The 25443-nt window shown below is 46.7% G+C and overlaps 1 protein-coding gene across 2 annotated transcripts; it reads left to right on the plus strand.

The window, feature by feature from the left end:
- Positions 1–25008, plus strand: PTPN6 (protein tyrosine phosphatase non-receptor type 6). 2 transcript variants are annotated; one of them, XM_065742199.1, is made up of 15 exons: positions 1–93; positions 16200–16322; positions 16641–16835; positions 19406–19628; positions 20264–20380; positions 20531–20644; positions 21030–21126; positions 21515–21594; positions 21676–21825; positions 21933–22064; positions 22295–22449; positions 22764–22831; positions 23198–23349; positions 24085–24182; positions 24305–25008. In XM_065742199.1, exons 1-15 carry the CDS (start codon positions 80–82, stop codon positions 24408–24410), a joined length of 1824 nt encoding a protein of 607 aa, XP_065598271.1. In that variant the 5' UTR covers positions 1–79; the 3' UTR covers positions 24411–25008. The 2 variants fall into 2 exon arrangements, with proteins under 2 accessions (XP_065598271.1, XP_065598272.1); XM_065742200.1 differs by lacking the exon at positions 1–93 and adding an exon at positions 15215–15917.
- The last annotated feature ends 435 nt before the right edge of the window (positions 25009–25443 follow it).

A 25443-nucleotide genomic window follows, 5' to 3' on the forward strand; every position in this document is an offset into this window, starting at 1 on the left:
CCCCTGGTTTAGGGGTGTGGTACTTCCTCCAGCAGCTGCTGTTAACCCCATCAGTGGGGATCCGCGTGACAGGATCCTGATGCCATCCTGCGGGTGAGTGTTCAGTGAGTTAGTTAAGGCAAGAAAACAGAGCTGGGTGGGAAAACAAAAACACTGGCAGTAGGAATTGAGCACACATGGGAAAAATACACCTTAAGCAAGGTGCTGGAGGACTAGAGTTTTGGTGTTTCTGCTGTTGCTGTTATCATTGCTGCTCTTCACTTTGATAATGAACGAACAATTTGTGATGCTCAGCCCACTGCAATTATTCTGCAAGCTGTGAAGCTGCAGCATTTCAAAATGTCTTTGTACAGAGGGTTGTCAGGTGGTTGACCTTTTTAATCCTATTGTTTTTTGATTTGCTACAATTTTAATTCTCCTTCGTGGAAGAGCAGGGCATGAAATCTTTACCATCAGCATAAATGAGTGTTCTGTTTTGAGGACTGCAGTGGTATGGAGTAAAGAAATGTGATTTGCACCAGTCTGTGAATAAAACCTCTTTGACAGGTGGTCACATGATCTGACAGAGCATCTAGCTTGGGCAGGTTATAGGATGATGGTCCAAAAGAGGATTTGACAAGGTTGCCTCATGTAAGGATTCAAATAAAGATAAATCCATGGCATAAAAGAGAAGGTGACATTTTTCCTCAGTGAATACCCTGTAGAAAATAGGAAAAGGAAAGTATGAATAAGCATCCATGTTTTATAGCAAATGGAAGTTATCAGTGGTGGCATGATAAGGGTCTGACCTGAACTATGTGTATATTTCCAAAAGACCTAGAAATAGAGCCTGGACAGTGAGGTGAGAGCATTATCTGTTTTTATAAAGTTATTCAGGATAAGAGGCTAGAAGTTGACTCAATAATTATAGAACTTTATGATAATGAATGAGCAGGCAATTCATCAGGAGATGAAATTCAATATAGGCATATGTAAAGCAATGTTTACAGGATCATAGAATGGTTTGGGTTGGAAGGGTTCTTAAAGATCATCTAGTTCCAGCCCTCTCTATTGTGGGCAGGGTTGCCACTCACTAGCTCCAGTTGCCCAGGGCCATATCCAAGATGGCCTTGAGCGCTTCCAGGAGTGGAGCATCCACAGCTTCTCTGGACAGCATATTCCAGTGCCTCAGAGTAAAAAATTTCTCCTAATATCTAATCTGAATTTTTAGTTTAAAACCCTGATCGCTTGTCCTATTACTACAGACCCCAATAAGAAGTCCCTCCTTATCTTTCCAGGCCCTCTTTAGATACTGTAAGGCCACAGTAAGGTCTTCCAGGAGTCTTCTCCAGGTTGAACAACCCCAAATCTTTCAGTAGATTTGGGTTTCCAGGAGAGGTGTACCAGCCCTCTGATCATCCTGGCCCTCCTCTGGACCTACTTCGGCAGGTTAATGCTCTTTTTGTGCTAGGGACCCCAGAGCTGAACTCAGTACTGCAGGTGGTGTCTCACAAGAGTGGAGTAGAAGGGAAAAATCACCTCTTTCTCTTTGCTAGCCACATTTCTCTTGATGCAGCCCAGAGATGGTTGTTTTACTGGGCTGCAAGTGCAGCATTTTCATCCACCAGCACTCCCTGGTTCTATTCTGTTCTCAGTCCTGTATTTGTGCTTGAGATTGCCTGGACTCAGGTGCAGGATCTTGCACTTGGCCTTGCTGAACTTCATAACGTTCACACAAGCCCACTCTTAAGCCTGCCAAAGTCCCCCTGGATGGCAATACACTGGAGGTCCCCCCTTTCCTACGATGTGTCAAGGGTACCTCACAGCTTGCTGCTGTTGGCAGATTTGCTGAGCTTGCACTCAGTCCCACTGTCCATATCAGCAACAGAGATGTTAATAGTGTTAGTCCCAATACCAACCTAACTAAGAATGTACATGTGAAACAGATGTGAGCTAATTGTAACCTCTCAGGAGTAAGATAGTGATAATATACAAGTCCATGTGCATGTTAGCTTAATGCTCTGTTGTGGTGAGCAAGTAGCAGAAGTGGTCACCGTGTCTGCCTCTGTCTCACCAGCATCTTTGACACTGCTCTTTTCTAAGCCACCCTTTGCCCTTTTCTCCAAAACAATGCAACAGAGTTGGAAACACCTCAAAGAGGGACAATAAAGATGATTTGGTGAAGGACAGCTTTGTATGGTGGCCATCTAAATAGGATTGGAGTCTTCTGCCTGGGAAACAGGTAAAGAAGGATACGGAATTTAGAGGTCTATAAAATCATGAGTGGGTGGAGTGAATATCCATCAGGTGATTGATTTTTCTTTCTACAGCAATGAAGTGTTATTAAAAATGTGCAAGGGAACACGTTATAAGCAAACCAAAGGAGGTGGTTTACCTATGGAACTCATTGACAAAATATGCTAAATTTCTTACGGATTTGACAATTGAGTATACTAACTGCAAACAAAGACTTAGGGAGTACAGGGAAGGAAAAAGACCTCTGTGCATAAATTCTTCTTCTACTGTTCCTTTGGCAGCCATTTCAACCTCTAGATGGCCTAGTCCAACTCTGCTCACAGCAGAGCCATCTCTAAAGCTCAATAGTTGAGGTTTCTTCGGAGCTTTTTCAGGTTAGTTCTTGCACACCTCCAGGAGCAGAGTTTCCCCAGTCCCTCTAGACACTTGATGTAATTGCTGAACCACCCTTGTTGCATGTATAATTTTTTCTGATGTCTAATCTGATTTTTTTTCACTGCAAACTACATTTCTTACTTCTTTTTCTTTTGCTGTGTTCCACAGAGAAGGATCAGACCCCATCATCTCTAAACCCCCCATTGCACTTACAGGTAGTTTCAGACTGCTATTAAAACTCCTTACCAAGCAGCCTTTCTTCAGTCTGAACAAACCTAACTTTCTGTGGTGAACCCAAGCTCCTTGTTACCCTGGTGGCCCAATGCTGCATTGCACCCAGTTTCTCAGTGTCTTTTTCAACAGTAGTTCAGGTGGAGGTGCCTTTTAATTATGTACTTCGTTTATCCTGTCTTCTAAGCTTGTTTCTGTGCTAGCTATGGCTTTTCTCCACAAATAATTTGCAAGATGAGGTTCTACTATCTGACGGTACTTAAAGCCAAACACCATAAGAGTAGTCTCTTTGCTGAAATCTTCTGACCTGTTAATTATATTGCGATAGTATGTTAGAGTCTCAATTATAATTTTGTGGTACATACTCCCATATGACATCATGTGAAAAAATTTGAAAATGGTGGGGAGTTGATTGGGCAGGCAGGTACTCCTCAGGGGATAACTGGGCATTGGTAGGCTGGTGGTAAGCAATTGCTTGTGCATCTCTTGTTTTGTCTGTATATTTTATTATTGTCATAGTTATTGTCCTTTCTTCCTCTTCCTCTTTCTGTTTTAGTAAATAGTTTTTTTAATGTCAACCTGTGAGTTCTACTATTTTTTTTCCCAATTCTTTCTCTTATCCCTCTGAGAGAGAGGGATGTAGGTGAATGACTGTGTGGTGCTTCGTTACCTGCCAGGTTAAACCTCAACAGTCCTTTTGGCTCTCAACAGGAGGCTCGAAAAATTAACAGCAGATTTGACCAGAGAATATTAAAATGGAGTTGTGGTTGTTGTGGTAGTTACTCTGCTAATGTTTTCAGTATTTGCAGAGTACTTTCAGAGCCTTTTCTTGGAACTATATTATTTAGCACCTTACTTGCTATTTATTCTACCCACTGCGTTGTTTACTGTCTCTGAGTGTTGGTAGGGTTGTCATTTTGCTGTACTGTGTGATCTTGGCTTAGGATATGATAAAGTTGCTGGTTGGAAAACTAATCTGGTGTTTGTGCTCAGCATTACAGTCATCTTTGTGCCTAGGGAACCATATATTGGAGAATATTAGTAAGTATACTCTTTGCTTTGTCTCCTCTGGGAGAAACAAGGGAGGATACTTTCCAGTTTCCTCTGCCTCCCTTTCTTTTACATTTGTCTTCATTCCCTAGACTAGTTACAGTAGTTCTTGAGAATTCAGAACGTCTTTGGAATGTTCAAACCTCTGTCTTCCTTTTGATTTGTGAATCTGTTTCAAGTTTTGTTTAAGATTAAGCAACTGTTTTAAGAATATCACCCAAGAGTTTGTTCTGAGGTGGGATATATATGAATGGCACAGGGAGTGTGGGGTGGTATGTACAGGTGTCTAGGGTGATGGGGGTCTGCAGAAACTTCACTCCTGGACAATTGCGGAATCCTGAACAACAACACATCCTAAAGGTGTGGCCCTCACAGTTCTAGAGAGACACAAATCACTGTTAGGCCTAACCAATGCCTACTGAACTTTTGTCAATATTATTCAGCACCCTCGAAGGGAAGAGAGTACCTCTGAATCTGATGACAGTGCAAAAAACGCGCCCTGCAACTCCTCCAACTCTGTGATAGACCCTGCAACTGCTCCAACTCCAGCAACAGGCCCTGAGGTTGTTCCAAGCACTGTGACAGGCCCTACAGCTGCTCCAGTCTTTGTGATGGACTCTGTGGTTGCTCTAACCTTTCTGATGGGCCCTGTGGTTGCTCCAACCTCTTGCAACAGGCCCTGTGGTTACTCCAGTCCCTGTGACAAGCTCTGCAGTTCATCCACAGAACCAACCACTGCCAGTATCAGTTGTTCCTATGCACAAGAGTTAAAATGACTGCAAAAATGTCAGCTAATTTAATAAGAAAAGAAACTCCTGCTAAGACAGGAGATGAAGATGAAGTCGATGAAACAGGGCCATAACAAGAATGGGAGGAGCAGGGAGAGAGAGAACTCATACAGGAGGCATAACATCTGATCCCTAACCTTGGGTGAGCTGCAAGATATAAAAAAAGATTTCAGCCACTGTCCAGATGAGCATGTTGTCACCTGACTGCTCTGATGCTGGGCTAAAAAGGCCAGTAGTCTAGACTTAGTGGGCAGTGAAGCCAGGCAGTTGGGATTCTTTCTAAGGAAGGTGGTATTGACAAAGCAAATGGAAAAGGAACACAAGTCTTCACCCAATGGAAAGATAACCTTTCAAGGAAGATCTGCTATGCTACCCATGCAAATGGACTACCATGGAGGAAGGTATCCAGTGCCTGATGGAATTAGCTGTGCTAGAGATTGTGTTATATTTACTTGGACAGTTATCCCTTGATCTAGATGATATGAGGTGCCCTCAGTCTATTTGGCAGAGATGTGTATGGAGTGCACCACCATCATATGCCATCACTCTGTCAGCAATGACCTGGAAAAATAGCAACAACAAAAAAAAAACTAGCAGTGGATGAGGTGGCTAGACTCCCTCAACAATATGAGGAAAATCTGTCTTTCTCCCTACAGACCTGTGTCAGCTGTAGAAAAACTGGTTCAGTGGCTCAAATAAAAAGTGTAAGTTTTCTCCCTGTTCTGTACAAACCATTATCTCAGCTATTAGAAGTAAGTGTTCCTGTGCTCAAAAGAGAGGATACAGTGGGTACACACCACACTGTCACCCTGTGTTTTTACCTGTGTGACCACAGATAAGATATGAGGGGTGGGATGGAAAACCCACCTTGACTCTGTAAGCATGGAAACATGAGTTGCAAGGAAGAACAAGCAAAAAAGGGAGTTCTTCCAGAAAAATTTCTGTTCCAGTTTCCAAATAGCAAAATGTACCTAGATAGAACTGTTGTGGTTTTGTGGTTTTGATGCCGGTATTCCACATCAGAGCATCATGCAGCAGTGAAGGAGTTAATGCTGGGGGAGCAGCAGAGGGGAGGGGCGGAGCTCCGCACCGGATGCAGGCGGCGCTCGGTCTGGGCGCGTTGCTCTGGGCTGCCGTGGAGGTTCAGCACGTGTGCTTCCCCTGTGGGTCTTCCTTAGCGTAAGCTCATAGCTTTTGGTTTGAAAATTTTTCTCTCTCTTCCAATTGTTCAATTTTATTAGATTTAGTAAAGTTACCGTTCCTTCTCAGATCGTGCCGTTGTTTTCTTGTAGACCCATCCCTTCCCGCCGTTTCCCCCTCCCCCTCCCGGAGCGCGGCTCTGCTCGGGCGGCCGCGCGGCCACTGACGCAGCTTCTTTTTTCTCTCCCCTCTCCCTTCTCGGTTTCCTTTGGGTCACTGTCACGGACAACACCGTGACAATTATTGGTGGAGAATGCGGGCATTGCAGTATTGGCTCTCCATTGTAAATCTGGTGCAGAGTGGACTAAGGCTTTTCATGTACCTTACAGCATGCTGGCGTCTTTTTAAGCTCCTCGCGTTCAGCACCGGAGTAATGTGGATATACAGCTACTTTAGTGCGCTGAGGGGGTTACATGCCTCCTACCTAAACACCCTGGCTAACGTGACAGATTATGCGGCATTTGGAACGGTTTCCAATTACTCTTTTCAGGTCTTTACCTATATTCAGGATGTCAGCCCGGCAGTTGTGGCAACTGTGTTATCTGTTTTTCTGCATGCACTCTCTGCAATAGTAATTTACATCATGTGGAGGGAGCGTTCCTCAAAACCAGAGAGTGTTGAATGGCAGGGAAGGTGGAAAAAATTAGGAAAGAAATTAGAAGCGTGGGGACCCCCGGTGTTATGCAATTTTGATCTTGAGCACCTGTGGGACCCTGAGAAATTCAGTGAGTGTTTAGGTAAGGAGTCATGGGACTCAGGACGATCTGAGAAGGAATGTATTGTTTGGGGTCTGGCTTGTGCTTATCGAGCCATAATTGATATTCTGGAGAGAAATGGTTTCCAAACCAAGGTCCAAAGCAAAAATGAGAACCTTGAAGTTAGACCTAACCAATCACAGGAAGCACCGGTATCAGTGTCGGTTGCCCCTGTGGAAGGCCAGAAATGGACACGGCCGTCCTCGCGCCTAGAATGGAAAGAAGAAGAAGCAGAGAAAAAAAAGGAAGATCCAGGCGAGGGGCCCTCCTCAGCACCACCACCACCACCACCACCTAAAAAGGCCACTAAGAAAAGTGAGAGACATGGAGAAGACAGCGATGATGATGGAGTCACTGTTACCACTACTCGTCGGCCCCTAAAGATGACTGAAATACAAGGTTCAAGAAAGGAGTTTGTACGGCGCTCGGGTGAATCTATTGTCACCTGGTTGCTGCGGTGTTGGGACAGCAGTGCCAGCAGTGTGTCCCTAGATGGCAGTGAAGCCCGCCAACTGGCAAGCATTGCCCGAGACCCAGCTATCGACAGAGGAATTGGCAGATGTCTGAATGGAGTCGCTACCCTCTGGGAACGAGTACTAGTGGCTGTAAAGGATAGATACCCTTACAAAGATGATCTGGAGCCTAAGGTGGAAAGATGGAACACCGTGGAGAAAGGCATCCAATTTTTGAGAGAAACAGCCGTAGTAGAGATGCTGTATGATCCCAATTTCGTCCCTAACAACCCACACCAGGACCGTGATCCTGATAGAGTAAGGTGCACACCTGATGTATATCGCAAGCTCTCAAAAACAGCACCAGAGAGGTACGCAAGTACACTGGTAGCAATGTTCCATAGATTCGAGGGTCAAGACAGGAGACTCCCAGTTTATGAATTGACTATTACACTCCAAAACTTTGAACAGCAGTTTCCACCATCACGTGCTTCCATTGCAGCTATAGTAGCAGAAGAAGTAGGTGAGATTAAGGAGACACAGAAAACTATACTGGACGAACTGTCATTACTGATGAATAGGGATGAACCTGTGTCAGTATTGGAAACACCTGATGAAGACGAGCATGACGCAAAGAATCTGATGAAGCAATTTATCAAACTGTTGAAAGTCTCGGCCACCAAAGGCAACCGCCCCTCTGCACGAGCAAATGACGGCAGTAACATCATGTCACATGTGTCCATGTGGAGCTTCCTACGAGAAAACGGAGAGGACATGAGGAAGTGGCATAAAAAACCCACTCCTGTACTGCGAGCACGGGTGAGAGAACTACAGCAGAGATCAGCCACCAATGAAATTGCTCCCGTCACTGCAGGTAACCAATAGAGGGGCCCTGCCCTCAGCCAGGGGAGGGAAAGGGATAACAGAGTGTATTGGACTGTGTGGATTAGATGGCCTGGCACATTAGAGCCACAAAGATATAAGGCACTGGTGGACACTGGTGCACAGTGCACTCTGATGCCCTCGAGTTATAAAGGGACAGAGTTGATTCATATTTCTGGAGTGACTGGGGGTTCTCAGGAACTGTCTGTGTTGGAGGCAGAAATAAGCCTCACCGGTAAAACCTGGCAGAAGCATCCCATAGTGACTGGACAGGGGGCTCCATGCATACTCGGTATTGACTATCTCAGAAGGGGACATTTCAAGGATCCCAAGGGGTACCGATGGGCTTTTGGAATAGCTGCTGTAGATGCAGACAACATTCAGCAGCTGTCTGTTTTACCTGGCCTGTCAGAAGATCCGTCTGTTGTGGGGGTACTGAAAGTGAAAGAGCAGCAGGTACCTATCGCTACAAAAACAGTGCACAGACGGCAGTACCGCACCAACAGGGATTCCTTGCTCCCCATTCATAACTTGATCCGTCAGCTAGAGAGCCAGGGAGTGATCAGCAAGACTCACTCACCGTTTAACAGCCCCATATGGCCGGTGCGTAAAGCCAGTGGAGAATGGAGGCTGACGGTAGATTACCGTGGCCTGAATGAAGTCACACCCCCACTGAGTGCTGCTGTGCCAGATATGTTGGAGCTGCAGTATGAACTGGAGTCAAAAGCAGCCAAGTGGTATGCCACTATAGACATTGCCAATGCATTCTTTTCTATTCCTTTGGCCACAGAGTGCAGACCACAGTTTGCTTTCACCTGGAGGGGCGTTCAGTACACCTGGAACCGTTTGCCCCAGGGGTGGAAACACAGCCCAACCATCTGCCATGGGCTGATTCAAACCACACTGGAACAGGGTGGGGCACCTGAGCACCTCCAGTACATTGATGACATTGTTGTGTGGGGTGATACAGCAGAGGAAGTTAGGAAAGCGAATAATCCAAATTCTTCTGGGTGCTGGTTTTGCTATTAAACGGAACAAAGTGAAGGGACCTGCCCAAGAAATTCAATTCCTTGGAGTTAAATGGCAAGATGGATGTCGTCACATTCCAGGAGATGTGATTGACAAAATCACCAGTATGTCACCACCCACTAGCAAGAAAGAGACACAGTCTTTTCTGGGTGTAGTAGGTTTTTGGAGGATGCACATCCCAAACTACAGCCTCATAGTAAGCCCCCTCTATCAAGTGACTCGGAAAAAGAATAATTTTGCATGGGGTCCTGAACAGCAGCAGGCCTTTGAGCAAATCAAGCAGGAGATAGCCCGTGCTGTGGCCCTGGGGCCAGTTCGGTTGGGACAGGATGTGAAAAACATCCTCTACACTGCTGCTGGAGAGAAAGGTCCCACTTGGAGTCTGTGGCAAAGAGCCTCTGGGGAGACCCGAGGCCGACCCCTTGGATTTTGGAGCAGAGCGTACAGGGGTTCAGAGGAGTGCTACACTCCAACTGAGAAGGAGATTTTGGCCGCATACGAGGGGGTTCGGGCTGCCTCTGAAGTAATTGGTACTGAGACACAGCTCCTCCTGGCACCTCGACTGCCAGTGCTGAATTGGATGTTCAAAGGAAAGGTTCCCCCCACCCATCATGCTACCGATGCCACCTGGAGTAAGTGGATTGCACTGATTACACAGCGAGCTCGGATGGGGAACCTCAACCGTCCAGGAATCCTGGAGGTGATCATGGACTGGCCTGAAGGCAAAAAATTTGGAACATCCCCATCAGAGGAGATACCACGTGCTAAAGAGGCCCCACCATATAACGAACTACTAGAGAATGAAAAGACGTATGCCCTCTTCACTGATGGATCGTGTCGTATTGTTGGGAAGCATCGCAGATGGAAGGCTGCTGTGTGGAGCCCCACACGACGAGTTGCAGAGGCCACCGAAGGAGAAGGAGAGTCAAGCCAATTTGCGGAGGTAAAGGCCGTCCAGCTGGCCTTAGATGTGGCTGAACGGGAGAGGTGGCCCATGCTATATCTTTATACTGACTCTTGGATGGTGGCAAATGCTTTATGGGGGTGGTTGCAGCAGTGGGAACAGGACAACTGGCAACGGAAGGGTAAACCTATTTGGGCTGCTGAACTGTGGAAAGACATTGCTGCCCGAACAAAAAGGTTGGGTGTAAAGGTGCGCCATGTAGATGCTCATGTGCCCAAGAATCGAGCTACTGAAGAGCAGAAAAATAACCATCAGGTAGATCGAGCTGCCAGAATTGAGGTGTCTCAGATCGATTTGGACTGGCAGAACAAAGGAGAGCTATTTTTAGCTCGGTGGGCCCATGAGACCTCAGGCCATCAAGGAAGGGATGCGACCTATAAGTGGGCTAGAGACCGAGGGGTGGACTTAACTATGGATGCCGTTGCACAGGTTATCCATGACTGTGACACATGTGCCATAATTAAACAGGCCAAGAGGATGAAACCCCTCTGGCAGGAAGGGCGATGGGAAAAGTATAAATATGGGGAGGCGTGGCAGGTTGATTATATCACCTTGCCACGAACTCGCGATGGTAAGCGCTACGTGCTCACCATGGTGGAGGCGACCACTGGGTGGCTTGAGACATACGCAGTACCCCATGCTACCGCCCGAAACACCATCTTAGGGCTCGAGAGACAAGTCCTATGGAGACATGGCACTCCAGAGAGAATTGAGTCCGATAATGGGACTCATTTCAAAAATTCTCTTGTGGATATCTGGGCCAAAGAACACGGCATTGAATGGATCTACCATATCCCCTACCATGCACCAGCTGCTGGTAAGATCGAGCGCTACAACGGGTTGTTAAAAACCACGTTGAGAGCAATGGGTGGTGGGACATTCAAGCACTGGGAGAAGCATCTGGCAGAAGCCACCTGGCTGGTCAACACTAGGGGATCAGTCAACCGAGAGGGTCCTACACAGTCCGGCTCCCTACAGACCATAGAGGGAGATAAGGTCCCTGTGGTACATGTGAGGAGCATGTTGGGAAAAGCGGTGTGGGTCCTTCCAGCCTCTGGAAAGGGCAAACCCCTCCGTGGAACCGTTTTTGCGCAGGGACCTGGGTGCACCTGGTGGGTAATGGATAAAAATGGGGACGTCCAGTGTGTCCCACAAGGGAATTTGATGCTGGGGGAATGCAGTCTGTAATTACGTGTGTATGTATGTATATATATATATATATATATGTTTCTATGTAACTCATGTTATTACTGTTTGGTTATGTATAGATGTGTGTTAAGCATGATGTGATGATGTGGAATAAGGGGTGGAATGTTGTGGTTTTGTGGTTTTGATGCCGGTATTCCACATCAGAGCATCATGCAGCAGTGAAGGAGTTAATGCTGGGGGAGCAGCAGAGGGGAGGGGCGGAGCTCCGCACCGGATGCAGGCGGCGCTCGGTCTGGGCTCGTTGCTCTGGGCTGCCGTGGAGGTTCAGCACGTGTGCTTCCCCTGCGGGTCCTCCTTAGCGTAAGCTCATAGCTTTTGGTTTGAAAATTTTTCTCTCTCTTCCAATTGTTCAATTTTATTAGATTTAGTAAAGTTACCGTTCCTTCTCAGATCGTGCCGTTGTTTTCTTGTAGACCCATCCATTCCCCCGTTTCCCCCTCCCGGAGCGCGGCTCTGCTCGGGCGGCCGCGCGGCCACTGACGCAGCTTCTTTTTTCTCTCCCCTCTCCCTTCTCGGTTTCCTTTGGGTCACTGTCACGGACAACACCGTGACAAGAACAGATGATCTGATCTTATTTCTGACATTGACAAAGTACCTTCTGGTTCTCATACACAAGTAAGTAATTAATACAGTAATCAGAACCAGAGGTGCCCTACCTCCATCCAGGTGGAGGAAAGGGATAATCAGTTTTATTGGGCTGTGTGGATTAGAACCACAGGAGTGGCTCTAGTGGACACCAGTGCACAGAGTACTGTAATGCCATCAAGTTCTAAAGGGGCAGAACCCATCTGTACTTCTGGAGAGACAGAGGGATCCCTTTTCATACTGTTTCTTATAGTATTTTGGACAAAATGTCTGCCATATGGCTAGATAAAAACATAATGTGATTAGTGAGCAATTGGCTGATGAGTTGTGCCCAACGAGTCATAGTAAATGAGGTTACATCAGGCTGATGGCATGTCACCAGCAGGGTTCCCCAGGGTTCATTTCAGAGCCAGTTCTCAGTATTTCCAAAAATGACTTGGATGTAGCACTAGAAGGTATTCTGAGCAAGTTTGTTAACAATGTTCAATTGGGAGGAGCTGTTGATTCCATTGAGGGTGAAGGGATTTTGTGGAGAGATTTAAACAATTTAGAGGTGTGGGCAATCATCAACCACATGAATTTTAACAAGAGCAAACACCAGATTCTGCACCTGGGAAGGGGTAATTCTGACTGTACATACATACTAGGGGATGAGATGCTGAAGAGCAGCCCAGCTGAAAGAAATCTGGGGATTTTGGTCAACAACAAGTTGAACATGAGTTGTCAGTGTTCCCAGGCAGCTAGGAAGGCTAACTGTATCCTGGAGTGCATCAAGCATGGCATTGCATGATAGTCAAGGGAAGTTATTATCCCACTGTACACTGCACTGATGGTGCCTTGCTTTGATCATTGTGTTCAGTTTTGGGTGCCACAGTACAAAAAGGGCATAAAGCTATTAGAGAGTGTCCAAAAGGCTTACAAAAATGGTGGAGGGTCTAGAGGGGAAGGTACATGAAGAGTGCCTGAAGTCTATGGATTTGTTAGCTAAGAAGAGTGGAGACTGAGGGGAGACCTCATCATGGCCTACAGCTCCTCATGACAATCTCCTCTTTCCAATGACAAGTGATAGAACCTGAGGGAATGGGATGAAGCTGCAAAAGGAAAGGTTCTGTTTGGATATCAGGAAAAGCTTCTTCACTAGAGGATGGTTGGGCCCCAGAACAGTCCCCTTAGGGAAGTGGTCACAGTTCTGAGTTTGCTGGAGTTCACGAAGCATCTGGACAATGCTTTCAGACATGTAGTCTTCTGTGGAGTCAGGAGATGGACTCCATGGTCCTTATGGGTCCTTTCCAACTTGAGGTATTCTATGATTTGCTATGTAATAGCGACTGAGAGTGAAAAGCAATATGCTTTGTTCACTGATAGGCCCTACTGTATTGTGGGGAAGTGTCAGAGGTAGAAGACCACTGTATGGAGTCCTACATTATGAGTTGCAGAAGCTACTGAAGGTGAGTTGAGGCAATTTGCAGAAGTGAAGGCCACCTAACTACTTCAGAGATTACTGAAGAGAGAAGTGGCCAGTCCTGTATCTCTACACAGACTCCTGGGTGATAGCAGATGCCCTGTGGGAGTGTTTACAATAATAAAAGCAGAACAACTGACAGGGCAGTGGCAAACCCATCTGGGCCACTGCACTGTGGAAGGTTATTGCTGCTTGGGTAGAGAACGTGGTTGTAAAGGAATGTCACTTAGATGTGCACATACCCAAGAAATGTGCCACCATTGAACATCATAACAACCAGCAGATGTATTGGGCTTCTGGGATTGAAGTAGCTCAGGTAGACCTTGAGTGGCAACATAAGGCTGAGTTATTTCTAGCTCCATGGGCTCATGATACCTCAGGCCATCATGAAAGAAATGCAATATGTAGAAGGGCTCAGGATCAAGGAGTGGACTTGACCATGGATGCTATTGCAAAGGTTAGCCATGAATGTGAAAGGTGTTAGAATTAAGCAAGCCAAGGAGATAAAATATAAATATGAGGAGACATGGCAGGTTTACTGTATTACACTCTCACAAACCTGCCATGGCAAGTGACATATGCTTACAATGGTGGAAGCAACCGCTGAATGACTGGAAACATACTCATGTCCCCATGTCCCATGCTGCTGTGTGTGAAACCATCCAGAGTTGATTTTCCCCTCATCACTTCTGGTATAATGCTGTTTTGTTTTTAGGAGAAAAACAATGTTGGTAACACACTAATGTTTTTAGATGGTGCTGAGCAGTGCTGCACAGAGCCACGGACATTTCAGTTTCTCTGCTTCTTATACTGTCCTGCCAGTGAGGGAGCTGAGGGGGCACGGGGAGCTGGGAGAAAACAGAATCAGGACAGATAACCTAAGCTGGACAAAGGGATGTTCAGTACCATATGGCTTTGTGTGAAAAAACTTGAAAGCGGTGGGGAGATGGCCAGGCAGGAGCTGCCTGGGGACTGGCAGGTAGTGAGCAATTGCTTGTGTATCACTTGTTATGTATGTATATATTGTTACTATCATAACTATTATTCTTTTTTTCCCGTCTTTCTGTTTTAGTAAGTAGTTTTTACCTCAACCCACGAGTTCTATTTTTTTTTTTCTGTTCTCTCCCTCACCCCACTGGTAGCAGGGAGTGAACAAATGACTGTGTGGTTCTGAGCTTATTTAGGTGCAGTATGTTCTTTGTGTAAGGTTTTTTTTCATTAAGTCTCTGTGCCTTTAAAAGTTTCCTTTTTTTCATATCAGTTTTAAGTCAGTACAGCTGGATTCCTGCAGCTTACCGCATCCCAGCTTATCATCTGTGTGAAACTGGAAGTATTTCAAAGGAAGCTGGTTTTGCTGCCTGATCTGTCTTTCTAGCAATGAAGTTTAGTTTCCCCATTTGTGTCTCCTGTACTTCCCTTTGGTGTTAGTTTCTGTATGTCTTGGCCATTGTGAACAGCCCGTTCAGTTCTTTGCAAGATTTCACAGTCGTGGTATGTCTACTGCTGCTACTTGAAATGAGCAAGTCACTTGCTGTTCCTACTGCCAACACCACACATGGTGAAGATGGTGAGAGGGAAGAGTCATGCTCCTTCACCAGCTGGATTGCCTTCTGTGGCCATACACTGCTCCCATTCTTTCATGAGAACTTCAGACTTTAAAATCAGTGCTATGGAAAAGAGTAGTCGTGTACTTTAGCTGTAGTTAGGTGGAAACAGTTTTCTTTCTTTTTATCTGGATGTATGGATTTACAGCTTTGACCTTAGTATGCTGTACTACAATTTTGAAGGTCCTAGATTAAGCTCTGCTGCTGCTGTGCGGGCCCACCATAGGCTGTAGCTGATGGTCCTGCTTTCTGCCTGCTGTTCTAGGTTCTCTCCAACATCTGCCCCCCAGCCCTTTAGAGTTTCTTTAGTTGTACCCTCTAGGTAGGCTGTAGAGTGCTGTGCTTGGAGTGCTAGCCTATGCCTCTGAAAATCTGCAGACCTGGCTTTACTCAGATTCCCTCTGTACCTGTTTAGAGCACATGGGATATTTACCTGCCCATTGAGGTCATGGAGGTTTCATCTGCATGGCTGAGAGCAGCCCCACAGAGCTTTAGGACTGCTGGAAGGACTTTGGGTTGGGAGCACTTTTGTTTCTTACTGACCTCGTGGAAAACAAGGGTAACGGAGGTCTTGCAGAATCTAAATTTGTGACCACAGCTAAGTCCCAAGAAGCACTTGTAGAGTCAAACTTGATGTGAAAAAAAAAAAAAAAAAAAAAAAAGAGCAAGAGCCTGAGAGTGACAAGGGGGCTGGGGAGGAAAGACACAAAAGGAGAAGCAGAAGTCTGTGCAAAGCAGCTTGGGGCTGAGGAGCTGATGGTTTAGAGCGCTTCCTGTTCCTGGAGCTGCGTGTGCCCAGCTGCACACCAGGTTGCTCCTGCCTGTGCTCTACAGCCGTGCACAGAGGGCCAGGAGATCAAGGCACGTATCCAGAAGCAGTGATGGAGAGGGATTGAACGGACTAATAGTAGACTTCAGGAGAGATACATGGCCAGCTCCCAAGCGAAGCAGAAACAACGTGGTGCTGGTTGCTCCATCGCTGATCTCCGACTTCCCTTTTCTCAGCAGTGCAAAGAGATTTTTCCCCTGAGTTTTTTGAGTTGCTTTGGTGATAGCTACTTGACCTCCTCTTCTTTTTTTCTTTCACAATGGTGAGGTAAGAGGGTCTGAGAAGTGTGTGCATGTGTGTGTGTGTAGGCAGGGGAACCAGCAAAATAGGGCAGCTCAGAGGGGATCGCACTGATAGCTGCATGTCAACTGAAATCCTTCATAGGCTTGGGGAGGTTGTGGGTATGAAGGGTGTTGATGCTGTTGTGGGTGTTGCCTGCATAGATATCCCTAAGGAAGATGACTGGGAGCCATTCTTCACTGTACAATAATCCACAGTAGTGCCTGTCATTTTCTGTTTACTTGGTTCTGTTTTCATCTCCTTCTCTAGGTGGTTTCATCGTGACCTGAGTGGGCTGGAAGCTGAAGCCTTACTGAAGGGACGAGGTGTCCATGGGAGCTTTCTAGCTAGACCCAGTCGAAAGAATCAAGGGGATTTCTCCCTTTCAGTTCGGTAGGTAACTTGGACCCCAACTGCTGTCTTCCCAAGGTTACATATACAAAGTACTTAGATCCTCATTTGTGCTACAGTCTCTCCTTCAACCTGTCCTTATTCCTCTAGCTTCTTTGCAAGCTGTAAAAGGATCTGAGCTGCTCAGTACCTTGTAAACACTCCCTTAACTTTCCTCAGGAGCTTATTTTTTCAGTCATCTCCTTCCATTGGGATGGTTTGCTGCAGTTCTATGGTAGGAGGTGATGCAGGCAGGGGTTCCAGATTTTGTTTTTTATATATCAACTGCCTCACCGGAATACTCTGTGCATCATCCCTCAGGGTTGGTGATCAAGTAACTCACATCCGTATCCAGAATACTGGGGATTTCTATGACCTATACGGAGGAGAGAAGTTTGCCACACTTTCAGAACTGGTTGAATACTACACACAGCAACAGGGCTCACTGCAAGACAAAGATGGAACCATCATTGACTTGCGATATCCGCTCAACTGTTCTGATCCCACTACAGAGAGGTATGGAGAAAACCAAGCATTGGTGTGTCTGTGATGACGATTCATGTTTTTTTCTCTGCCTTGCCTACGTTTCTAGATAGAACCTTGCAAAAAGCATCTCCCAGCTACCGCATCCTCCTGTGCTTCCATAGGGACACCATCCTCAGCAGTAGCTGGACATAACTTGACATCAGAGCAGAGCTGATGGGGATCTATTTATACTTTTGGTTTCTTGTTGTGTTTGTGATTTATGTACAGTTCATAAAAAGCAGGGGTTGTGGTGTTAGCTATATGTATCCGCAGTGGTACGTGGGGGCGACGGTGTGTGGGAGCCCTCAGCCTTCCCCAGACCTGCTCGTTCAGGCCTAGCTGACTCATGTGGCTGAGTGGGGCCCACATTCACCTGCTATTCCTGGCCTGTTGAGTCTCTTCCTGCCCCCACTTTGCATATCTCTCTGACACTAAGTTCCTAAATCAAATCAGGTGGTTTTGCCCTTGCATCCTGCTTTTGGGCTTGCTGACGCAGGTCGGGGAGTGTCATGCCATACTCTGGTGTAGGGACAGATTGCTTCATGGGGAGCAGACAGATCCTCCTTGTGCACCCAGGGACAGGGAGTTGCAGTGCTGAATGAGAAGCAGCTGGGTACACCCTGGGTTGCCCCTGTGTCCTGGCTGTCCGCTTCACTCAAGGCCGTTGGGCTGTGGCCTTACAGCTTCCTCCTTTCCTCCTGCGGTTGGAAACTTCTCCCCCCAGCTCTTACGAAAGCTCCTCTCACTCTCTCCCCAAGTGATTTTCCATCACGTGGGTTTGAAGAGCTGGGCTCTGCTGGGGGAGGGAAGGGGGGAACAGGACACATTAACTCCTTCCTACCTGTGGAGGGGTGGCCCTTAGACCCAATTCCTGATCAAGAAGGCAGTCAGATGTTCCCCAGGGCAAATGTTGGCTGGACATTTATTTGGGAAGAGGTTCAGAAATTAATAACTGCCATGCAGTGGAAGTCCCCAGCTACATCTTGCAGTGAATGGGGTGAGGATCAATAGAAATCAAAGCTACCCCCAACTAGCTGAGGCATGGTAACTGCGACATCTTGCTCTCAAAATGATTCTTAGATGATGTGTAGAAGGATGTGTTGCATTGGACAGAGCAGGGGTGAATGAACACCCTGACTGTTTCTATGGTTGTGGCAAGGGCTCCTGAACTAGATTTTAATTCTTGGGGATAGCTGAAGAGCTGTAGCAATTCAAAGTCCATAATAATACCACTACCGCCCCAGACCTCCATCATTAGTTACTCAATGGGCAGCAAACCTGCTGCTGCGGCTCTGCCCACACTCAGAGTCTGCCTGGCCTTGACTGCAGTGTGTGCAGTGATGTATGGAACATGTCTGGTGCTTACTGCAGTACCTGAAGTGAGCAGAGCAGGAAGAGGCATTGCAAGTCAGTCTGATGCAAGAGATACCTGCTTTTGAAATGCTGCACACCGGGGAGATGGCCAAAATGGTGGTGGCTGCAGTTACTGAGCATTACTGAGCAGGACAGAGCTGCATGAGCACAGCCCACAGTTGCATGGCAGCTTCTAAGCCTCCAAACACAGAGCCCAGTGCATGGCTTCAGTGGCTGATGAGGCTGTCCCAGAGTCAGATGTGGCTGTTTAAGCCAGACCCATCCTTGCTGGAGAAGGGCCCAAATCTGCTCTCTGATACCTAGGTGGGAAGGGCCCAGCACAGAAGCACCTGGGGCTGTGGTGGCCCCTGGGTTCAGATACATCCAGATCCAGCAGAGCCTACACAAGCAAAGTGGTACTGGGAGGAGTGGGATGCTTCAGAACATCTCACTACATCTCAGCTTGCTACGATTTGCATGTGTCTCCCTACTTGTCAGCTCAGTAATGCCCCCAGCACCTTCTGCAATGGTCCCCATGGCTAGTCTGATTGCTGCATTGTGATGTGCTCATTGAATGGGAATTATCCATTCATTGACTGGAAAGACAGCTGCATTTCAAAAAACAGAACTGTTACTAGAGTTCCAAGAAAAGGATCTTTCCCTAGGTTGGTTCTTTATTGGGTCTGAACTCAACAAAGCCATCTGAGTGCTGCTAAATCTGTTGGGATTGTTTCTGACTCACTAGGGGCCTAGCTCTTTTATGTTTAGTGTTTGAATTTCCAAAGCATCCTGCAGCAGTGAGGCTAGAATCCTGATAATGCTCAGGGATACTGAAACCCACAGATACCCTCCCTGAACTGATCTGAAAGCCAGTGAACATTGCTTACCTGTGCTTTTATGTGTAACACAAATGGATCACACTTGATGCTTTCCCACTGTACTTTCTGCTCCTTGGTCCCTCCTAGCTCCACTCATCTCTTACTCTTTCCTTTCCTTGTCAGCTGTCTAACTGCTGTGTTACTAGCTTTTCCTAAGATCTTGTTCCTCTGTCAATATCCCTCCCTTCCTCATTCCTCTGTTTCTCCCCTCATCTTTGTTCATCCACCTTGCTCTCCTTCCCCAGTGTTGCTGTCATGCACTTAGCAGCTCAAGGACATCCACTTTCTTGCATCTCCGTCTCTCTTCTGACCTTCTCTTATTTTTTCCAGGTGGTACCATGGGCATCTGTCAGGTGCTGCAGCTGAGTCACTTCTCCAGGCCAAAGCCACCCCTTGGACATTCTTGGTGCGGGAGAGCCTCAGCAAACCTGGAGATTTTGTCTTGTCTGTCCTGACTGACCAACCTAAACCTGGGTCTGATGCTCCACCAGCTGGAGCAACCAGTGCCTCTGGGGTGCGGCTCAAAGTCACCCACATCAAAGTCATGTGTGAGGTGAGCAGGTCTGAGAGCAAAAGGAAAAGGGAGTGGAATATGTTTCTACATCTAAGGGAGTGGAATATGTTTCTACATCTCTGCTGGTCTTGTTCTCAAAAGCCTTGTTATCTTGATGACCAGTGTTCATGAATTTGGACCTCAGTTAGGACTGGATGACCATTGGCAGTGCTGGGTGCTCAGACATGAAAGGAAGCAGGATGCAAATGTGTCTGAGAATTCCAGCACAGAGAGTGTAGTGAAAGAGACAGGAGGATTCACAGTCTAATGATGAGTTTATCAAAAGAATTAAAAGCTCTTGTCAGAGGTGGAGCAAGGTCTCTTAACTTACTCTGGAGGCTGTTGCACCCCTCTGTAACAAGTACTCCTCTCTTTTTCGTGTGAAGTGATACAGGAGATGGAGGGAGATTTCAAGGACAGAAAGCAACTGGCCTTCAATGAGAACTGAAGGCAGTACCTCCTCCAGGCTTCCATCCGCTAAGGAGTCAGCTCACTGTGAACTCAGTGATGACCTTTTTCTAGATGGCACAAAGTGGTGCCTATGACTTTGAACCTCAGATTCCACTTTCTTCCTGAGCACTATCAGCTTCACATGTAGGAGTGTTATGGATGTAACATGTACTTTCTCCATTTAGAATGGGCGTTACACAATTGGAGGTACTGAGAAGTTTGACAGCTTGGCAGATCTTGTAGAGCATTTCAAGAAGACTGGGATTGAAGAGATGTCTGGCTCTTTTGTATACCTGAAGCAGGTAAATTCTGTTTCCTCCATTTCTCAAGGATCCTTTGGAGGGATTCACTGTTTTTGCTCTGTGCTTCTCTCCTTTTTTTTCACAAGGGAGACTTTGATCTGCAGCAATCTTTCCCTCTCATGCCAACCTGTTGTATTTTCCCATCCCCAGCCCTACTATGCTACAAGGGTGAATGCTGCTGACATTGAGAACAGAGTGCATGAACTGAACAAGAAGAGTCTATCTGAGGAAACATCAAAGGCTGGATTCTGGGAGGAATTTGATGTAAGAAACAGTGGGGGGATATTACTCTGGCTTTTTGTTCCTGTGCACCATTTATCAATATATCCCTGATTTCTTTTTGGAAATTTCTCAGGTAATCTTGTAAATTAATGTCAATTTATCTGTGAAAGAAGTCTGTGTAGATCTTAGGAGTAAGCATTATCTTTAAGTGAACCCAGTGAGGTAGAAATGTACTTTTTCATTGCTAGAACTAGTCACCAATACAGTCAGACCACGAACCTTGGACTTTCCAAGGCTAGGTTAACTTTTTATTTCTCCACTCCTCGACAAGCATGCCCACATATCCCCAAAGTTACCACTGTTTTTCTGAGTGTCCACCTACCCTGTCATTGTGACCTTGCCATAACTTTCTCTCTCCTGCTTTCAGAGCCTGCAAAAACAGGAAGCCAAACAACTATTTGACCGTCATGAGGGCCAGAGACCTGAAAACAAGAGCAAGAATCGATACAAGAACATCTTGCCCTGTGAGTCTATCTTCTCCACTGTAAAAAGAACAGAAATTGAGACAGGCAGTGAAGAGGTGTCCAAGTCACCTCTGGCCCTGCCTCAGCCTGCTCTGTCCTCCAGAGTGGATTACAAAGTCTGTAGCATAGAGAATTTAAAAGCTGATAAAAGCTCACAGCCTTTTCATGCTCTTGAAGGAGGGAGGAATGCATCAGACTAGCTAATGGGAGGAGAAAGGTAGAAGTACACACTGAGATTGCTCTGACCCAAGAGAAAGAGAGGTGAAAATCTGAGGCGTGCTGTGTACGCTGGGCAACGTTAATGAGGTGACACGGGTCAGTGAGGGAGCTTCGTGTGGTAGGTCACAGGGTATCTCATTGCTCTGTTTATTCTTCATTGCACCCCTAGTTGATCACTCTAGAGTCATCCTCCAAGGAAGGGACCCAAATATCCCTGGATCGGACTATATCAATGCCAACTATGTAAAGGTGAGTTTTTTCAAAGGTGGCTGTATGCCCGCAGTGGGACTGCCAGTTCCTGCAGCATTCCTGATCTTTCCCTTTCCACAGAACAACCTGATCAGTCCAGATGAGTGCACCAAGACCTATATTGCTAGCCAAGGTTGTTTGGACACCACTGTTAATGACTTCTGGCAAATGGTGTGGCAGGAGAACACACATATTATTGTTATGACCACACGGGAGGTAGAAAAAGGACGGGTAAGTAGGTGTCTTGGAACTGCCCTTTTTTCCTCTTCAGTCGTGGCTGTTTTCATTCTCTCTCCTGCCTCCTGCTTGTCTTCACTTTACCTCCTTTGTCCACACAGAATAAATGTGTGCCCTACTGGCCAGAGGCAGGCAGCATGAAAGAGTATGGTCCCTACCTTGTGGAGAACGTTGGGGAGCACGACGCATTGGAATACAAACTCCGGCATCTCTCTGTGTGTCCAATAGATAATGTGAGTGTGCTTGGCTGGGGACTGCTCTGTTACTCATGGGTCTAACAGTCACTATATGTCGAAGGCTGGGAACTATGGGTGCTGTGGTGCCACCCGTTTTGGGCTGTACCACTGATAAAATCACCAAGGAGTGCTCAGGGGCCTTTGGCTTAAGACCCAGCTCTTCCGGGGACAGAGGCCATGGGTAGGACTGGGCTGCAGTTTTACCAGTAAGATGTTTTTATTGTCAGAGTGAGGCTGTGCGTGAGATCTGGCACTACCAGTACCTGAGCTGGCCTGACCATGGTGTCCCCAGTGAACCAGGAGGAGTGCTGAGCTTCCTTGACCAAATAAACCAGAAGCAGGAGAGCATTCCAGATGCTGGGCCTATTCTGGTGCATTGCAGGTTGGTACAAAGACTGAGGTTTGAATAATTCTCCATCCCTTCCATAGGGCAAGGTGCTAAGTCTTTGTCCTGCTGCACTAGCTGTTCCTTAGGACTTGAATCCACTGACAATCCTTACTCCTTTCTGATGTCCCCAAACCAAACTCTACTGCCTGCTGGATCTTTGATTATTTTGTGGCAGTGATGAACAGCTGCTGTAAGTGCTGCATCCTTCCCCAGAAGCAGCTGCACATTGTTTCAGGACCATGGTAGCTGGGTGGATGTAGGTGTAACTGCATAGGCAGCTCTGATCTCTGCTTGTCCTCTCCCTGCAGTGCTGGAATTGGCCGCACTGGGACTATCATCGTCATTGATATGATAGTGGAAACAATCTCCACCAAGGGTAAGAGGACCTCAGTGTGTCTTGAAGTAAACTGGCCTACCCAGTAGAGCTTAATGCCAGCAGCAAAAGGTCTCAGTGGAGGGGAGCCACAACCCTGAGAAAGCTGTGCTATCCTTGGTCTGTGGCAGCTGCTCATTCTCTGAACTGTACCCACTTAGTGTGGCTTTTGCCTTCCCTGAGCCTGAGCTTTTCCTCCAGAGCCAGGCTTGGAAAAGCCTGAGCAAGAAGAAAGGATGGGAGGTCCTCTCAGGGGTGAAGGGAGGTGAAAATTTCTTGAATGAGCTCCACGGTGACTGTTTTTGGTGGATAATTGGGAGGGAGGTGGTCAGCAAATGCATCTAAAGCTTTTCTGGTGCCCTTTGGTAGGGCTGGACTGTGACATTGACATCCAGAAGACCATCCAGATGGTGAGGGCCCAGCGCTCAGGGATGGTGCAGACTGAAGCCCAGTACAAGTTCATCTACATGGCCATCTGCCAGTTCATAGAGACAACAAAGAAAAAGCTGGAAGTTATCCAGGTGAGAAAATAGGCTTTCCTGTCCTCTGAATTGCCCTGCATGGTGTTGACCCTGAGCCCAAGTGCTCCATTTCCTAAGTGTGAAGCTAGTTTTGGGACCTACATAAACTATGACAATGAACCAAGATTTGAGACTTCTCCCCAACCCTTTAAAATTCAGGGGACTATAGCAGCAGCTCAAGTGCCACCCTCTTCTGAACCACTAAAAAGCAGTAAGTTTTAATGCAACTATTTCAACTACATTCTATATAACTTCACTAAGCATGGTTTAGTTACAGGCTGAATCTAAAACAAGCAAAGATTTGTGATTCTCCTTTTATCTTTGACTTCCCAATCCTGGTTTTGTAGTTGTCTCCCGAACCTCTGTGAAAAGGGTTTTCTCCTACTTGCTGATACTAGCATCCTTTCTCTCCTTGTGGCCTCTGACAGCGTTCACTACCTGCTGCTGTTTCATGCTGTTTAGCCAGCACAGGACAGTGAAGTTCATTGGTGCCTCCAGAAATGTGTTGCCCCTCTCATCCTTTCTGTACAAGGATGCACGTGTGTTCCTGCTGCTCACCTCTGGGCCACCCATGGGCAGAGCACACAGTGCCTGTGGACCTCAGCAATCCACCAACCTCTACTGAGATCCTAGTGTGATACATGTGTGGTTAAACAACCACAGTTCTTCCATTATGCCTCCTCTCATGCTTCTCCCAGACCCCATTCTTCTCAGCTTAGGTTTTCTCTCTTATAGTCTCAGAAAAGCAAGCAAAATGAGTCAGAGTACGGGAACATCTCCTACCCACCTGCAGTGAAGAATTTGCATGCCAAGGTCTCGCGAAAATCCTCTAAGTAAGTGCTGGTGTAAGCCCAAGGCTAATCTATGTCTGCTGCTGGCAGTGCTCTTTTTACCTGCTGGCTTGGCTAGGCTTTTCCTTCTGCTCACTTTTTCCCTTTTCTTCCTGGTCTTGCAGGCAGAAAGAGACAACAATTTATGAAAACTTGGGAAAAAAGGAGGAGAAGGTACGGAAACAGTTGTCCTCAGAGAAGAAGCTGAAAAGCTCACTAAAGAAAAAATAAGCACAGATTGCAGGTAGCCCCAAGGGAGTTTTAAACATGGAGTGCATGATGGGAGCTCACATCCGTGCTGGCCGCTCTCACGTTCCTGTCTCTTGGACTGGAAGTAGGCCTTCCCCATTTCTTCCGTGCCACCTTTCAGAGCTCTGCAGCAGGCTGCTTTCCAGCTAGCCGACTTCAGTGCCCCTTGCCTGTACAAGCCCGTGACTGTCTCCTGCTGCTCTTCACCATTCATTAACAGGAAAAATCACACCCCTCCTCTCCCTTGATCCTCGTGCACCGGCACTCAAACTCACCTCTGCTTTAGCAGTTCCTCTTCTGGAGGAGTTAAGGAAAAGCTTTACAGGAGCTACATCTCTACCTGCTCAGTTCAGCCTGTTTAGTGTTCCCTGAAACCTCATCTTTAAAAATCTGGTATTTCTGGCCTATTACAGCTTATCTCCTCTGAATTCAACAGGAAACTTCCTCCTTTCTCCTGACTCTCTACGTAACAATCTCTTTTCCATCCTACAGTTGAATGCTGTAAATATGCCAGACTTTGGTGTGATGGCCATGTTTCATTTTCTGTTTGTAAATAAAGGTGTATTTGTTTGAATGCTGACCCAAGTCTTTTTCTGTAATTTTTCAAGTGCAGCTGTAGTCCTGGCTTTACTTACAGTTCTGCAAAGATTTGCAAGAATAGCTCTAGCTTAGTTTTCATCAATTCTGACACATTTCAGACCCCTGAACAGATGATGAGAACAATGATGGTGGCAGCTGGCTGTGAGACTTGACTGTAGGCAGCAGGATAAGCTGTGACAAACTCCAGCACAAGGGTTGCTGCAGCCAACAGTGTAGTACCCGAATACTCCTTTGTAGGCATCACTTACTAGAAATTCAACTTTGTCTTCATAGAGAAGGTAGGTCAGAGCACAACCACATTATGGCTTCAGAGATGCTAGTCAGTCACCCACAAGGAGGAGTTAAGGAAGCTGGCTTAGTGTGGCGTTGACTAAGTGTAGGCTACTTTCATTTACAACTACACGAAAGAGCATCA

Source organism: Cyrtonyx montezumae, unplaced genomic scaffold (assembly GCF_038088225.1).
Source record: "Cyrtonyx montezumae isolate F1298 unplaced genomic scaffold, pur_monq_1.0 scaffold_3, whole genome shotgun sequence".
Classification (NCBI taxonomy): Eukaryota; Metazoa; Chordata; class Aves; order Galliformes; family Odontophoridae; genus Cyrtonyx; species Cyrtonyx montezumae.

Bases quoted from the DNA above. Each gene is read 5' to 3' on its own strand.
- PTPN6 (XM_065742199.1), top strand. The intron at 19,629-20,263 runs GTGAGCAGGTCT...TTCTCCATTTAG, and splicing joins ACATCAAAGTCATGTGTGAG to AATGGGCGTTACACAATTGG. The intron at 22,450-22,763 runs GTTGGTACAAAG...CTCTCCCTGCAG, and splicing joins CCTATTCTGGTGCATTGCAG to TGCTGGAATTGGCCGCACTG.